The 18,423-nt window shown below is 38.5% G+C and overlaps 1 protein-coding gene across 3 annotated transcripts in view; it reads left to right on the forward strand.

Moving 5' to 3' along the window:
* Positions 1-18,004, forward strand: part of PRKCE (protein kinase C epsilon) — a 285,725-nt gene extending 267,721 nt beyond the window's left edge. For 2 of the 3 annotated variants that reach the window (XM_061367215.1, XM_061367214.1), the window contains exon 15: positions 14,763-18,004. In XM_061367215.1, the coding sequence (XP_061223199.1) occupies positions 14,763-14,909 (147 nt within the window). In that variant the 3' untranslated portion in view covers positions 14,910-18,004. Of the gene's footprint in view, positions 1-3,894; positions 3,925-14,762 lie in introns of all 3 variants that reach the window. The other variant, XM_061367216.1, reaches the window with a different exon arrangement.
* The last annotated feature ends 419 nt before the right edge of the window (positions 18,005-18,423 follow it).

An 18,423-nucleotide genomic window follows, 5' to 3' on the forward strand; every position in this document is an offset into this window, starting at 1 on the left:
GCCAGTCTGAAAGTGGACTTAGAAGAAATGCTTCATGGCTGTTTATTAGCCAGACTTTAAATCGCATTCACGCTGTGGGTAGATGCAAATATATTCCTTAATACATCAGAAATATACCATTTATGTCCTTCTAGTTTGTACATGATTTGACTATTCTAATGATGTTTTGGAAGCTGAAATCTAGTCCCTGTTTTCAGCCTTGGAATGAAAATTATTGAAGTCCTAAAGGTCCTTGAAAAACTGACTGTGTTTTCTGAAGTCTTGCAAGAGTGCCTGGGCAAAGCACTCATGCAAATGACAGAGGTTACTGAACAGTGACAGCAGTGCCACACCAGTTGTGTGCTAGGCAGAGACTGACCCACCGGTCTGGAAGCAGATTGGTGGCCCTGAAACCTGTTGTGAAGGATCTTTTGCTGCTCCTCCAGCTTAATTACTTGGGACAGAGAATGCAAAGGGGTGGAAATGCACTGAAGCCCAGTCCTATGATGCATATTATCTACCAATACTTGCTTTCATATATCCAAAATGATGAGGCTTTTCAGTGGCAAAATTAATCTTTTTATACATGTATTATGGTTTACTATACTGAGGGTATATAATGCAGAGCTGTTATAAATGTTAAGCTACTGAGAAGAAATAATAGCTCTGGGGCATATGCGTTAGAATTCAAGTGAAATTCTGAACAGCTATGAAGAGGCAGTTTGTTACCTCTAAGCTCCAGTGACCTTGATAGTGTTTCTTGAAGATCATTTCTGCTGTTCATAAAACCTAATTCTTAGAACTTCAGAGAGTGTCTTGAAAGTCTCTGAATAATATTCTTCCCTGCAGCTTTTAATGCAGACATGAATGTCATTGCGTATGCAAGAAATAAGTACAGTTTTAGTGCAGACACATATCTTTTCTCCAGAGCAACTGTTGTGAGACAGAAATCCCTTTGAAGCATTTTATTCCTATTTTGAAATATTTTGTCTCTTCTTAAAATTTTATCCCATTTGGAGAATGAAATTTCCCTCATCAGTAGCCATAAACCCAGGCTGTAGTTTGCAACATCATTTATTACTCAAGAACCACAAAGGCCTTGATTCAGTGATTCTTTGCTCTTTATCTTTCTTTGTTTCTGTGGTTTTATTCCTGGCTTGGTTGAATTGATTATTTCCATTTTCAAAGTGCATCTCTCGTATTATTAATGAAACAAGGGTGCAGTAGATTAATTTCATACTGAAGTAATTGATCTGGTGCTAAGTGTGGTAGATCCTGCTTAGTGACATGATGGGATGTTTCTGTCTAATACCGAATAATAAAATATGCATTAAAAACAGTGAATGAAACAAATTGCCACTTCACCTTTCATGTGTATTGATGAAATTTATATTGTCCCAATTTGTTATTTACTGGAAGAGTTTCTATTTGAGATGGGGAAGCAAAGGTCAGTGGTAGCCTCATATTAGTAAGTATTTCATAGAATCATGGAATAGTTTGCATTGGAAGGGACCCTTAAAGGTCACCTGCCCTGAGCAGGAATGCATTCAGCTAGACCAGGGTGCTCAAAACCCCATCCAGTCTGACCTTGGATGTTTCTAGGGATGAGGCACCTACTACCTCTCTGCACAGCTTGTTCCAGCATTTCACCACCCCCATTGTACAAAATTTCTTCCTTGTATCTAGTCTAAATCTCCCCTCTGTTAGGTTATAACCATTACCACTTGTCCTATCATAACAGACCATACTAAAACCTTTGTCCCCATCTTTCTTCTAAACCCCCTTTGAATATTGACAGGCTGCATTAAGGTCTCCTCAAAGCCTTCCCTTCTGCAGGCTGAACAGCCCCAACTCTCAGCCTTTCCTCATAGGAGACATATTTCATCCCTCTGAAGGATTTCTTCTTGGGTTTTGCAGACCAGCGCAGTAAAATCAGCGTATTTCTTAAGCTGCTGATTACAGTGGGTCAGTGTGCTGCTAGGAGCTATGAGACAGAAGAAGCTGTTAGGCACAGCAAAGATAGTCTTAACACAGGAACACTCTTGACCTTTCAGGCTGAAGTTTCATTGTCAGCCCTTGAAACACGTGCATACAAACAGACAGACTTGTCATTTTCATTCACCCTGTTGTGAATGTCAGGGCTGGGAAAATCTGAGACTTTTGACTAAGACGTCCTCAACATGAAAAAGTTGAAGAACTCTGAGCCAGAGGGTAATACAAAGCCTGGTAAAACAGATGTTTGCCATATGTATTTCTTTATAGCAATTAAGCCAAAATTTCATCACTAATGGCTTTATCAGTGCCTGTGGCAATCTGTTCATAGTGTGGCTTTATGGAGATGGAGTTGACAAAATAATCGCATTACGATGATTTACTGTGAATGTGCAGCTTTCACAGAACAATACATTAATTTTCACTATGCATTCATAATTTCTCGGGTTTCTATTTTGAAAGCTGTCTTTCTTTAAGAGCCTTAGAAACAGAATGAACAAGATAGTCTATTGCAGAATCGTATCTTGCACTATGGAGCAGCAGCAGCTGCTGCCAGCCCATTTAGTTAATCTAATGCGACTCCCTTCACTTTGTGGCCTCTTCCATTCCTAGTGTTGTATCACTGAGAACGGTTTTAGAATATTTGTGTGTTCCTTCTTCAGTTCTGACTTCTCAGGGGCAGAGAGTTGCTCTAGCATCTAAACCAGTGAGAATTGCAAGATCTGTCAGTTTTCACTAGATTTTCTAGAAGCTCATAATGCCATCCAGGGTTCACCGCCTAACCTGTTCATGCCTCAGCTTCCACTCTGTGGTAGGAAGGGAAGAAACGGGACGGAGGAGTGTTAAAAACTCAATTCTCAAAATCAGCTTGGCTTTTAAAGTGATTGAACACGTAGCACTTCACTTGGAAGAGTGTTCTATGCTCTACCAGACCTCAGTGTTAGCAGAGTTCATCTTGATCCTCACTCTCAGACTTCCTACAGTAATTCGCACCTCTCTGTCAGCTCCAGTAACTCTAAGATAATCATAAACCATTATTGAAGTCCCTCCCCCCTTAGTTATCTTTATCTGTGCCACATTGTCTGTATGCAGTTTCCTTGTGAACCTAAACTTCCTTGTTAAGTCTTGACTTAAGGATGCCAGCAATGTGTCCTCTTTCAGTTTTGCACTGCAGCAAAGGTTTGAAATGAAATCATTAATAAATACAAAATTCTAGTCCTTGCCAATGACTGTGGGTTCCAACCGGAGTCAGCGAGCGCTGGGAATTTTCTTTCCCCTCTTCCCTGAACGAGTAAAAAACTGGCAACATTTTGGCAACCCTTTGTTGATGACTTAATGCCAAGCCAGATGCCCGCAGTGTTTGGAAGCTGGGTAATAAATAGTAAATACAGATCAGCACCTCCAGAGCATGGAGCTGCCCTGTTTACAGGTGCGAGCAGGCAGAGCCCTCGCCTGCCTCATGGGTGGGTGCCTCATTGAAGGGCTCCCTAAAATGTCTCCAATTAGAGAGGTGTGTGCTTCAATTGCTGCAGCAACTGTCTGCTTACTGTGAAATATGGCTGGAATCCTTAAAGAGGGACCGCGTTTCTGGAGAAAACTTTCAAGTATATTAGCTTGAAACCTAAGTTCTATAATCTCAGATTTCTTTTCATACATGACTGCTAACAGTCCTTCTTAGTAAGGGATTTTTAACCTCGTGTTGGGAAGTCATGATACTGTTTTGGTGGGGTTTTTTTTTTTGGCACGCCTCTACGTTTTGGTGACAGTGGATTGTATCATCATACATGCAGAATTAAGACTTAGCCTTTACGCTGTGGGAATGAAGCCCTATAAAATGCAGTATCATTCAGTAGCACCAAAAGGAACGTAGGAAAGTACAGGCCAAGTAAATTTCTTTTTGTATAAATGTTCTCTCTTTTCAAGTTTGCTTCAGTGTGAATGTCCCTCTTTAAGGTAAGGCCTTCAATGTGGGGAAAATGTCAAGGTAGGTCCATTTTTAGGCCTAATAACCTTGAGGTGTCCCTTCAGTTTCATAATATATTTCCATTCAGTCATCAGTGCATGGCAATGAGCATTTAGCAGATGAGCACGCAAGGGGCTATACTGCATGCTTTTGCATGAAGTGTTACTGCTTAGACAAAACACTGGGGAGTGATGTTGAGACCTCAGGCCCTCATGTACCATTGTTGAACATCGCACATTATGTATTCCCCACTTGCTGCAAGCATTTCAGGCATAGGAAAAGAGTGGGCTTTCTTCTGAGAGTGACGCCATGGTGATTATGCCGGTGTACAATTAAAAGGTTTAGAAGCAGGGAAGAATCTGTGTTTTTCAGAACGGTTGAAATATAATTAATTAAAAATGAATGTGGACTTTCAGGACCGCCTTTTAATTAGAAACAGCCAGAATGTTGAAGTCCAGCTCTTTTTTTACACACTGTCCCTGCCACAGGGTATCATGAATTAGAATATTTAATGTCAGCTGGTTTCTAAATGATTTCTGCTACACTGGTAGCAGAAACTGACACTGGTTCAAGTGTTAGCCAGGTCAGCGCTGACAGAGCAGCACTGGATATTGGCAGGCAACAAAGACATCTCAGTTGAGCTTGCAGTAGTCAGTTGTGAACAAGGGTACAGTAACTCCCTGCAATGTAGCTCATAACAATTGGACTAGCATGTGGCTGGGCAGGGCAGAGAAGTCCATAATGCTTCTGCCTCTTTGCTCAACTAAGTTCCCTTGATTTACAGAGCTTCAACTAGCTTGGCACTTCATATAACCACTAAATGTGCTCAGACTGTAAGTGTATAGCTTTCAAGGACCTTATGTGCAGCTTGTATCACAACTAAGAGAAATAAAGAGTGAGTGAACTGGTATTTTTAAGGGATTTCAATGTTGATTGTTTGGAGGAACAAGGTTCTGGTTTCCCCCAGATTTGCTCATTCAGTTAGTCTTCTTTCTTGGTTTTATTCTCTTCAGTGTCCATGCCTGCAGCAGTTGTTTTTAGCTGTGATTACCACAACACTAGAACTACAGAAGTTTGAAAGCTACTTCCCAGCACTCCAGGTTCCCAAATATTTATAAGTTAAACAACTTTTATTGTGCTTCTTTTTATTCTGTACTGGGATTCAGGAGTATTTGTTTGGTTTTGTAGAGTCCTGGTCTTGTATAAAATCTTTTCATACAGAATAATTAGATTCATTTAACCACCTGTTAAAGGTACATTGTTAAGTGGTGCCCACTGGGATGGAGTGGTAAGCAGCCAGAATGTTCCTGCTTTCCTTTTGGGCTTCCTCAGAATAAGGCAAATCTTGTTTCACTTTTTGGCTGCTTTAATCTCCAGTGCTATTTTCAAAAAGTAAAGCACAAAGTGAAGTCATCTTCTCATGGTTACTTAGAGTGCATTTTGAAGTGTTCGAACAGAAGTATTTTTATATTAATGTAGGTAATAAATAATATTCCTGGGTTGGGCTTGTTTCTGATGTCATTAAAAGCCAGTGGCAAAACACCAGGTGATTTAAGAAGCAGTAGCATCTGGCTCTTTATCAGACGGTGGAGAGGAATTTATGAGAAAAAAGCCAAAGTCTTGTCAAAGGCTGGTGGTCCATTGACTAGTCCCATTCACATTTGGAGCCCAGTGAACATCATGGAGTATAAGAAGAGCTTGGGTTTATTTCTCATGCAGAACCTTTTATATTAGCATAAAGTTAAAAACAGTGGCTTACCAGGATGTTCATCCAAATAGGCAGCAAAAATCTGTCAACATAGGATTCACAGCTCAGCATACCAGTGCAAGCCTTAGCTCCTTTGACATATGTGCTGACATGCAGGTGGTGGACTGAAGCAGCTGATGTGTAGGCACTTATCTTCAATAGCAGGACAGGGAAGGCATCTTTAAATGATAAAGAATCCTAGCGCTTCATTAACTGCTGCTTTCTTGTTGTTATGCTGCTGTGCTGTTACAAGGGATTTTGTTACTCTGGAGGCACATACTTTGTACTGTCAGCACTGGTCCTCTCAACAGCATGCTTCAGGAGTCATATGCTTAAATTATGTGGGATGAGAGAAACACCCAGTCTAGATATTTATGAAGAGCCTTAAGTGCACATCCAGTTTCTTGATTTGCATACCATATTCATGTTTGCAGAGGACCTACAGAACAATGATTCCCTTTGCTTAATTATGGATTATGGAAAAGGAGCTGAAGATGATGACTGCCCATGACTCTCTGAGGGATTGTGTTAATATTTGACAAGACCAAAAAGAAAGAAAAATTGAATTTGTGCCCTCAAGTCCACAATAAGTTCAAGTTCCCACCAAGATGAGAGTTCCACTGTGCAAAAGGCCGTTAAAGTGAGAGACAGTCAAGAGATCATAGATGATAGACAGAGAGATCACAATCTGTGTATAAGGGAACAAAAATAGGAAGAAAGTCGGATGCATAGTGAGGGGAAAATTGCTGAGGCTCAAAGCAGAGCAGTTGTAGAACCAAGAATAGAACCTGTGTCACTACAAACTCTCCTATGTCTTGCTGTGCTCTTTCATTAAAACTGCGTTTCAAAAAAGCAGTTCCAGTGCCTGAGGAAAGGTGGAAAAGAGATATATTAAGATGCAGAAGCAGTAGGCATTCATGTATAATTGTGCAGTGCCTTGTTTTTCCACTCTGTAATTCGTACAAGCATGTGCATTAGTTAAAAAAAAAGAAAGAAAAATAACAAGAAAGCAAGCAAAACCCCCAAAACCAAAACAAAACACAGCTTCAGCAGCTTCCTGAAATGTCACATACATCTTTATTTTAATCTGTCTTTGCAGAGGCTTAAAAAGTAATCATTAGAGTTTAAAATATTCTAACAATTCAGTAGTCTTAAAATAAAAGCATCACTGCGTAGCTTTCTCCATTTGTAAGAGGTGAGATCTGCTGCACCCTTCTCTCTGTATGAAGGTCTGTTGGATGTGTCATCCACGTCAAACTAAAAGCTTTATTCCTAATGAGCTGGAGGTCGTCATCAAAGAGCATGAGTTCCCTGAAATGTTTTGAAGAAGGCAGTCTTGCCAGAAGCTCTGTCGTATTCCCACTCGACAGCCTGTAGTATGGACCATCCTGTGTGCAGCTGAGGCTTGGAATTATGCTCCCACTGTACATGCTCGCTATTACCTTTCATGCTGTGGTTTTTCTTTGCACCCAGTGTCACAGTACATGTCTATGCCTTCTTGATGGAGGAAGAGCTCAGAATCACAAGATACTGCTATATGTATGTATGTATCATTTCATAACATGTTCAGGAAGTGGGATAGGTGACTGTATGCAGAATAAAACATTGGAAAGTTAGTATTAGGATACATGTCAGAGATACGAGTCTTGAACTATTTTATTACATCATTCACTTATTCAGTAGGATCAGTCTCCTTAATTTATTCCTTCTCTTTGTGATCACTTAAAGAATGGACAGCAAAGTACATCTAATGATCTTTTGCAGACTGAATCTGCTCAAATACCTCAGTGCACTGCTAGACTATCTGTATTTGGATAATTTTTCAGTAATTTATGGGATGTTTACTGGAACCTACTGGAATTCTAGGGACATGTGCCCTAGACTTACCAACTGTCCTGCATCACTTCTTTCTTACCATTTCAAGTCAGCTCCATTTTCTGGGTATAGCCAGCCCTTTGTGCCAAAGTGCTACATGTCTTCACGTGTGTTTGAGGACTGAGCAGGTGGTTTAGAAAGTTTCCCTGACTGCTGTAACAACCATGGGTAAAATGCAGAACACAACTGAAAATGGACTAATCTTCGATGTGTGCCAGAATGTAAGAGGGGACACTGGTGATCATAACCTTAGAGCAGTTGAGGATGTCAATGAGGGCTTCCCAATATAATGTGAATTAGAGAGGCACACATAGAATCATAGAATCATCATAGAATAGTTAGGGTTGGAAAGGACCTTAAGATCATCAAGTTCCAACCCTCCTGCCATGGGCAGGGACACCTCACACTAAACCAAGTCACCCAAGGCCTCATCCAACCTGGCCTTGTACACTGCCAGGGATGGAGCATTCAAATCTGTGCTTTATATAGATCATAGAATTGCAATAGGAATTGCTTTGTGCAGATGAAGGATATTTTCATAGGATTATTTTATTACTTTCTCTTCTCATATTTCCTCTGTGCCCCGAGAAGAAATCTAAAATTTTTTCCCATGGAGTTAAACCTTCAAAGAAACCTACCATAAGAGGAAAATGCAGTGTAGAAGTTCAGATTTTAACACTTTTTGCAACTTTCTTTTTTGCACTTTTTTTGATATTTCAATTTTTTTCACGCTAAAATATCCATGTATTCTACCATAGCATAGCTTACTTGAAGTGATTATATCATTTTTAAGTCATAGTGGAAACAAGCCCTCATGATATGGACAAGATGGATCTCAAGGGTAAAGGACTAACTGCAGGTGGGAAGCTGTCGTTCTGACCTCCCCTGCAGCTCCTGTGAAATCTGTCGCCATCAGTGTTTTACACAGAGATAACTGTTGTGGTTTAGCAATCAGGCTGTGAACAAAGTACTTTTGATATATATAGCTTTCTTTAGTGCTGTGTAAATGTAGTTCATGTTAAAGCCATACCCAAGTAAGGCCATAGGGGATAACAGTTCTGCAGCAACTTCTTATTGGTGAGGTTCATTGTCCAGACTGGGGACAGAGGGAAGTGGTCAGTGAACCGGCACAGCTTTGGTTTTGTTTGCCTTGCTGTTTGTTTTGTTGTGACAGTTTTGGGGTGCAGGATAGGAGAAAGGATATGCAAAAGTGAAACAATGAGGCTGCTATCTTGGCCATGTAGTCATTAAATGTTTGTACCCCCTAGCTGTTAGGCTATTCCTCTTTCCTGCTTGACCCATTTCCCCTAGGAAAGATACATACTGTTTCAGTATAAAGATAGTTTCAGCTTACTGGATCACAAATGATCCCTTTTAAAATTCATAGTTCTGTGAATTAGCTTGGTGATTATTAAATATCTGTGTATTTCCATAACGGATTAAATTGTAGACTGCTTAGGTTGGCATGCTTTTCATGCCAACTGCTTCACTGTCTAATAGCATCTTTATTGAGTGGGGCTTTTTTCCACTCTTTGTCTTAATTTGGTGTCCTTTACATCTAAGGAAAGGATCATCTAGGAGCATAAAATCTCACCTCCTGCTGTGAAGTAATGAATGTAGGTATACTTGTAGAAACTGCTTGAATTAAAAACCCTCTTTATCATCATAACCTTCAGCTGAATATACTGCAGCTCATGACTGATCTGTTGTTAACTCGTCCATGTGTGAACAGAGCAATTCACATACTGAAAAAATGTAATAACTTACAAGTTATTCTTGTAATATATATTCCACATCTTCTGAAATAAGACATTCTAGGAAATACTTCTCATTCGGATACAGATTCTCAAGGTGTGCAGATACTGTGAAGAGGCATCACAAGGATAATTGGAAAGACAGGCCTGGAGTGGTGTTTTTCTCACAGTATTCTTCGTATATAGAATAAGTTATGTGCAAAAATGAGTTCTCACTACAGTTGGTGTCAGCTTTTATAGAAACAGCTACATGTTTGTGAAGAGAGATCCAGTCACTGGTGCAAAGAGATCTCTGCCCTTGCTGCATTTTTTGTTCTCACAATAAAGAGAGGTGAATGAGAGCACAGTGATAACATAACCTTCTGCTTCAAAAAAGTTTCCCTGATGTCATGAGTTTCCATTTGTCCTGAACAAATTAATCTGAAAATCTTGCCAGTGATGAGGTAAATATAAAATATTTAAAGTCTGATAATCCTGCTCTTGGAATTTGTTCTTGATGATACTGTGTCAAACGTGGGAATCATTCATTTCCTACTGACGCAAAATTCTGGATAAAATTAAATGATACTGTGTAATACATACGAGAAGGTACATCTTCTGCTGCACATCCCATTCCTCCTGCACTGCGGTCCAGTGCCTTTGTAGCTGCACACTACAAGATGCTCAGATTTAATCTACCTGTCACATATTTGATGTGTTGCTGATATAGCTGGGTTCTACACTGGAAGTGTTCTCTGGTGAAGCTCCCCAAATGAACTATAAACTCCAGGGTTTCACCACAGGCTTCAAAATACATGAAAAGGCATCGAGCACTGCTGTTGTCAGAAAATTGCTGTGGAGTAAAGTTAAAGATGTTTCATTTAGTGATATAGAAAGGATGATCTGCATCTGCATTTCTGTGAAAAAACACAGTAACTCAAACTGTGAGAATCATGGATGAGTTTTGCATATATTTCGGATCAAAACATCCACTTACTGAAAAATATCATAGGAGAGTTTTCTTCCAGCATATTGCTTAATTATTAAAATGCTAATTTCTGGCCTTATTTACTTGTATTGGCTGTCTGTTCTGGATGAGCTCCTCATTCTACTAAACTAAACAGAAATCTATTAATTGCTTTAAAAAAGATTCCTATAGTTGTATTTAAACAGCATTTGGGGAATTTGTAGGAAAATCAGACTGAAATACAAAGCCTAGGCTTTCATGGCAGTGTTGTTTTTTAGTCCCCACTCCCATCTTTCTTTCCTCTTTTCTGAGTAGTCTTTGAACCCACTGCACCATTCCAACCCAGTTTAAAGAAGCCATTGAGTTTGCAAAGGACCTTAAAGATTTTTGGGGGTTTTGTTCAAATTAAATGGAAATAAATAATGGAGTAGATAGAGATACCTCTTAATGCCTCTGAGATGGAGAATTAATTTAATCCTTATTAGACAGAAGAGAGTCCACTGAACCTCTTGGCCTCATGACACAGAGGATGAGGTGCCCAAGGTTTGCTGGGTTCCCCTGGTTTGGAATACCCTCTGTCAGGTACCTTCTTGCAAGAATTTCCATGGCTTTTCAATACCAAAAACCCCTGTTGCTCACATCATGTCATTTATGGAAGGAATGGCAAGTTTTAACTTTCTTAATGCATTTTCAGTGGTAAGAACATCAACTTAGATTTCTTTTTTCACTGTTGCAATTCATACAGTGTCATTTAGCAATCACGAACAGACAAGGCTGGTAATCCTTGACACTGGCAAGATTATTAAGCATGTTTTGGAGAGGGGTTTTCTGAAGCTTGAGTCTGTGACTGCTGGTAGAAAGTCAATTTTTTCTCAAAGTGGGAGTGAAAATAAAACCAGTTCAGAAAAAGAGTGTGTGCTTACTAATAGCATATGAAGTTCCCTTCAGTCTTTTAGTAATTATGTGAAGAGATGTAACAAAAATAACATTTTGACTCATAAACCCATCCCTTTATCCATAGTTGTTCAGCCCAGCTAGGAAAGCTAATTAAATGGTGTTTTATGAAGAGGTAGTCTTTTAAAAATTTCAGTATCTTTAGGTGTTTGAAGAGGCTATCTTTGAATAGAATGAAACATGATCTTGACTTAAAAATTGTCATCCTTGATGTTAATGTTTATTCATCCAAGTAGTTCTATTCCTGTAAAGTGTTGCATCCAATCAGATCATGTCACCTACATGAAGTAAGTCCACCGTGTTCCCAGGATAAGCAGATCACAATAGGTCAATGCTCAGATGGGAGACCTGTGAAGCAATCACACTGCATCAGCTAGCCAGCACGTTTCCTGCACAAGAGGCAGAGTCAGTATTCCCTCCCTCTGTCAGAGATAGCCTGCTGGTGGAGAAGCCATCTTCCAGATGAGATTCAGAATTGGTTTCATGTCGGTTTTAGTCATTACAAGTGCTGTGGCACTGCTGGTGCTCTTTGTCAGAGACGGACTGCCCACAGGCTGCCTGCAGTAGAGCAGTTTCAGTGCAGTGTGGAATTTGGCACCTATTGTTGGAAGCTCTTGGGAAACTGCTGTGCTCCTGCTCTCGAGTAGCACTGGTGCATGCTGAACACAAGGTGTTTGGGTAATCTAGAGGGGAAAAAAAAGAGTAGCATCTGAAACCTAATTGAATTTCAGTGTGTTTCAGTTTACAGCCATGGGTTTGACAGTTCTTTTTTTCCTGGTAACCCTAATTTCTTAAATCATCTGAAATTGAAAAGTTTTACTTGGAAAAAAGTTTGAAAAGTTAAAAATAAAGGGTTCCAAGGTCTCAGGAGCTGCAGACTAAACAAACAGAATTCCACCCATTTAATTACTGCATTTTAATGGTGCATTTGCCAGGCAATCTGAATATTTTTCCTTTTTTCTTCATGATTTTTTTTTGCTGTTGCAAAATTGGATAATAGTTGCACTCTGTTTCCTTCATATATTCTCCTTACCTTGCAGAACATCTTTCTTTTCTCAGCTTCTCTGCTAGGAGACAGCCACAGCCCTTCATACCTTCGTCCTGAGCCCTCATGCTGCAACTATATATTGATTCATGCTGTTGGCCTATAGAGTATTCACAGTGCAAGTGCATTAAAACAGCAATAGGAGCAGAAATGTGGCCAGACCTGTTTCGTCTTAGCAGTTGGGGCCTTGCAAAATAGTCATAGCTTCAGGAAGAAAGTGCCTAAGTTGCTAAGGAGGATTTCTCAAATAAAGCTTTCTGTTGAAAAGAAGCGCTTGTTATGAACTCTACCTTTTGTCTTGTGTGGCTTAATCTGCTTGCTTTTGTTCCCTGTGATTTATTTAATCTCACTTCATCAAAGCGTGTCCTTGCAATCTTAGATTGCTCCATACTTGTCCTGTTAATAAATCGGGTGATTTACATGTATGCTGCCAAAAAGACATGAAATTGCTTATAAATTTGAGAAAGTAGAAACTTCTATGTCTTTCTTTGGTCTTGAAGGCATATTTTAAGACATGGTAGGCTTCTAAATCTAAGCAGATACCTTTGGTTGTTGGTTCAGAAGTGTTTGGGATTCCAGGTTCTACTGGAAGTACAAGTATTTTTAATCAATAGGATTTAGGTACACCGATGTTGGGACAGTTTTGCAGATGTACTCACCTGCCCTTTTTCACCTAAAACCTTCACAAATCTCAGTGGTGGTTTTATGGAGAAAGGAGCTATTGGGAATTAATAGCCCCTGCTAGTCTTAAATGAATTTATCATCTACTCTTTTAGCTTCAGCAAGGAAATGACACTTTCACAAATGACAAAGTATGAAAACCTAAAAATAATGCATCCTGTATTTCTCAGCTAATCCAGAGTTTATTTGCCATGGATAGCTAATGGTTAAAGTGTGAGTCTCTTGCACATAATTGTAGTTCTGAATTTGAATTATGCTTTCTACAAATACTCACCTCTTTCTGCTTTAGTGGCTATTCCTGCAGCAAATTCATTGTATGACTGTATGAAAATACTACAGTAGGACATGGGGAACAAGAGGAATGTAGACATAGTTGCAATGTAATGTATTTAAAAATTCATATGGGATATCATTCTGGTTTTGCAATATTTGCCCAAATGACTGGGGAAAAAACATAAAAGCCAAAGCTATAATGCTCATACCTTATGCAGTTCAGAGTATATGGGTCACATACGCTTCATGTCCAGTCTTTATGTACAAAGTAATTAAAATGTAACAATATAAACATACGTATAGAGCTGATGAAGAAAATACACACACACACACACACACATATATATACAAAAATTAGTAATATTTACCTACACTGAAAGGCATATATCCTGTTTGGAATACATTCAAGTAATTTATAAAGTATCAATCTATAGTTTTATCATTTTACTTTGCAAGCTAAATCGCTATTCTATTCTATTTCTGATATCATGTTAATCTCACACATGTGCAGGATGGACACAAAGCTAGTTTTCAGTGTGCTTCCATTAAGTGTCACTCAGGTAACTATTAGATTTCGTGAAACAAAGACAAAAGGGACAGTGTAAAGGAAAACACTTGCTCCAGTTCCCTGAAGCTGTACATGTCTGAAACATGCTGCTGACATGGGACACATGAACAATGCCAGAATCAAGGGAGTGACCATGGTGAGTGTTTTCCCCTGTAGCCTTGAGGTTTTCTACATGGAAGTAGTCACAGATAGTATGTTGTGGGTACCCTGAGGATGAGTTGGCCCCTCCAAGGCTGTCTCTAGTTAATACATCTTAGCCTAACTAGAACATGTACAGTTCCACTTTGTTGGCCCAACTTTGCTGAAAGAGTGAGGCACCTTAGACATGAATGGGGAAATCCCGATGCCACTGAAATAAAGAAGAGTTCTGAGATGGAGTTCTCTGGAGCCAGACTTTCACACTTTGCAACAGTGCTGCAAACAACATCCGTCTACATTAGGAAATCTGAGTTGTCACTGTGGAGCTCAAAGATTTTGGACAGAGCTGTTGTGAGGTCTGAATCTGATTTTAAAGCTGGGTGTAGCCAGATTTAAAGAAATAGTTAACTTGAGTTGCAACAGTAGGCTATGTTGTGGGGAAGTCAATTAAATCAGTTCGCTCTGTGCCTCTGAAATGAGATATCATTATGTTCAAATCTAAAAGGAAACAGCCGTACCACCTACTATGCCAAAGCCTTTTTTAAACTAGTCCTAATCTCAGCTTCCTGCTTTATCATCATACTGCTATTCCTCCGCCTGTCAGGGACCCGCGAGTCTCTGGGAACTCATTTATAGTACTGCTTCTGTGGCCTCTCCTGAACTCATTTATAGTACTTGCTCCTATAGCTTCTCTCATATGTCTGTTATTCTTTGTGCAAAGTAGCTCCTCTTTTATTTCAACCATTCCAGAAAATTCAGCCTTCCTGGGGGGATGGAGAGGAGGGAGAGCGCTTCTTCTTTTACTGTGCTGTTTTACCATTCACGTTGTTTGTATTTTTCTTCTCAGAAAACCAAAAGGGATGTAAATAACTTTGATCAAGACTTTACACGAGAAGAACCAGTATTAACGCTAGTGGATGAGACAATTATAAAACAAATCAATCAAGAAGAATTTAAAGGGTTCTCTTATTTTGGAGAGGAGCTACTGCCATAGACAACGTTAGGCTGACAGATGGATGATGCTGCAAGAAGTGATTCTGAAGAGATCATCAAATTACTGAGACTCAGTAGATCAAGAACTACTTCTCTTACCCTGAGCCCATATCCCCAGTTAAAATATATATTTATTGTTTTCTTTTCCTTTAATCTTCTGACCTGAAAGCACTCTTAATTTCTGTCTCACAAAGCAATGCAAAATAATTTTGTATCAGAAATTGTAGATGTAACACACTGCCGTATATTTGCAACTTTTCTTTTATTCCTAAGATCCCCCCAGAGGATAAAATTGCATCCTTTCCATGGAAATGAAGCCATGCTATTAAAAGTGACTTAACAGATCACGTTCTATAATCACATATGTATTTAAGCTAAAAAGGTGAGAACTGTTTCTTCTGCACTGGTGGTTATGGTGAGATCTGTACTCAGAGGTGGAACAAATAAGTAATACGTTACCTTTTGGTAATCAAAGAAGTCTGCCTTCGTGGAGGTGTAATTCTCAACTATGAGGTTATTGTGTCGAGGTACAAACTTAAAATAAAGCTGTCCAGAAAAAGAAGCACAATTATGGCTTTTGATGAAATTCCTCGTACAATTTATGGAAAATTCTTAGGAATAAGAAGAGTCAAAAAGATAACTGAAACTTTATTTAAAGCCAGAAACCGATATTATATGGATAGTTATTAAAGGGCTAAAGAATAAAAAGCCTATAGTGCTTTAACACAGCTATATATAGGCATTTTACAGTTTTTCAGGCAATTGGATGTACTATCCATGTTACCAAATTGAATATCCATTGAAATGAACCATTGATGTGATGGCAAGCGTGCAAATGTTTACAGTTAATTTTAGATAAAAATTAATTAGAAACATTATAAATTTGCCTTTTCCATTGTAGCTAAGCTGATACTTTCTTATTTATATTTATTTTCTCAGCAGTGTGTTACTTTTGCACACTTTTACAAAACCATAATACTACTGTGTTTGTTGTTTTTTATGTTTAAAATCTAAAGAGAAATCTGCTTTTAGAAGACACAAAATAAGGCTACACGTGCATTATGTGGAGGTGTGTTAAAAAACGGAAGATCAAACATTCACAAACTGACATTACTGAAAGTTGTACATTGAGGGTTTTTTTTGTGTATGAATTGAAATGGTAACTCATGTGGACAATACTACTAATGTGAAGTTACCTCCTGTAGATACGCTAACAGTGTTATGTACTTATATTTCCAGGAGTACCCTGTGGTTTGGTTTGTTCCCTTTTCTTTTTGTGTACATGTATCGCTGAGGTCATTTTATTATCTATTTTACTGGACTGAGTGAGCGGTCATTGGAATCCATTTTAATTGTTGCACATGGATTTCCAGCTGCACAAAAATATATATACTTGTGATTGGCAAAGTGGCACTAAAGAAGCTTTTTTGCCTTTTGTACAGGTGAGATTTTGTATATAGTGTTTGCTGCAAGGCCTGTGGAATTCATTGAATATAGAGGTATCAACTGCTGCATGTTCAGGCATACTATTAAAATGTTAGTCTATGAAAGAATAATTATAATAATGTCCATGTGCAATACTCTTGTATGTGTATTGGTTCAAGTTACTGTCAGAGAGATGAGGTTTTTGTTATAAAAGATGTAGACATATATTAAGCTATACTAAATCTCTTGTATAGTTCTCTTCAACTCTATTATGACATGATAGAGCTCGGAAAGAGAAAGGAATGTTACAAATCTTGGTGGACAAAGTGTGAAACATTGGCTTTAAGAGATAATTTCGGTCTCAAGCAGGTGACTTAGTTTGTGTCAGTTTTGCGTCTGGCTGCTCATAGCCTGTTACTGATGACAACATTCAGTTCCATTTTGTTTTGTTTTTAAAACTCAGGTGTAATTATTATATATATTCTTATGATGATTTCAAAATATTAAATATTATGATATATCAATTAATGTGTTGTCTGGCCTACAGGTGTAATAATGGATCAAGCCTTTAGTTTAATTTAATTTATCTTCAGTAATCTTTTGTACTGGGAAAAGACTATAGCTTCTGGAGCTGCGTACCAGCACAGAAACATCTTAATGATTGCATCATCTCAATGTTTAAATTTCTTTCTCTTTTAGAAATATATTGCAGAACTGCCCATCAATTTGTGTCTCGCCACTGGCTCTGTTCATTTCCCATCGCGGTTAGCTTTTGACATCCAGGCAAGAACTGATCACAGTCTTAAAGCGTTCTTTTCCATAGGTGAGTAGATAGACTGGCTAGGAAGACAAGTTATCAGATAGTGCACTACTGTTTGTAAAACAAGAGGCCTTTACATAAAACTCTGAGCATTTATTTTGAAGGAATAAAAGCGTCTCATAAGCAAGCTGTGTAGTCTGCATTCCCATTTCTCACGTGAAGATAATTAGCAAACGTTTGTATTTAAGAGGCCTCAGCGCCTGCAGTGTTTGGTAGGCTGCAAAGAGAAAAGTGAAGGAGATCAAAACTTTTGCATGGGCAGGTATTTCTTCAATATAAATAGTTAGATCCTCTGCATTGGGTTTACACCGGAAGGTTCGTCTGTTACCTTGTACATTTTTTTAAAGATAATTCTTAAAAATGGACATGCTGTTACATTTCTGCCTGTTCTGTAAAATCTTTCCTGTTCCTTCTTTGTAAAATGAGTGCAAAATGCCAAAAAAAGATTGTTAATAATAATAATAATTATAAAGAATCCATTGTTTCTTGTTTTTCCTCCCAAATAGACTTTACTAAAACATTGAAACACATTTTTCTCTGTAGGGTGAAAAGTAATTCTCTCCAAAAAAAAGGCTTACAAATTACCTCTTTTTAAATTATGTGCAGAATAGTTCTGGCTAGATATAAAATGCATTCAGTTGGGGGGGAGGGGGGGTAGGTTTGTTTTTTTTTTTTTATTGTGAGGATTTATTTGTACAGAATTTTTTTCTTATGGATGTAATTTGAATCTCTTGCCATTCATTAGTGTTATTTCATCGTAAACATTATTACTGTGCCAAATGTACTGTATTCAAAAGGATGTGAATGTGTATTGTTTCGGAACCTAATAAATACAATGATGTTAAATCTTATTTTTTTCCCCAAAGTTTTCCTGAGTATTTCGTAATGAGGAAGAAAGAAAGATGAAGGATGAATATTTTTCCTGTTACATGTTATACAAAATACCATGAGCTTGTCTTTTAGGAGTGGACATTTTGCAAAGGAAGGATTTGCTAACAGGAACCTCATCTGTGAAGCACTAAACACTCCAAGAGAAACACAGGTAACAGTGTGTGAACACTATTTATTTTGGTTAATATAACATTTACCTCACACGCACCAAGCAGGTGAGTTTACAGATAATTCTGCTTACCCTATCTACGTGATGGTCACTGAGTTCTGACTGATCCAAGCATTCTGCTTAGCTGCATTGTTAAAAGTCACTTCAGTGGAGTACTTCGTGTACAAACACTTGAGACGGTTTTAGTCTTGAATTGCATTGATTAGAGGG

The sequence above is a fragment of the Neopsephotus bourkii genome, unplaced genomic scaffold, assembly GCF_033783945.1.
Source record: "Neopsephotus bourkii isolate Nb327-2 ecotype Australia unplaced genomic scaffold, CSIRO-AGI_Nbou_v1 NB_1373, whole genome shotgun sequence".
In the NCBI taxonomy this organism is placed as follows: domain Eukaryota; kingdom Metazoa; phylum Chordata; class Aves; order Psittaciformes; family Psittacidae; genus Neopsephotus; species Neopsephotus bourkii.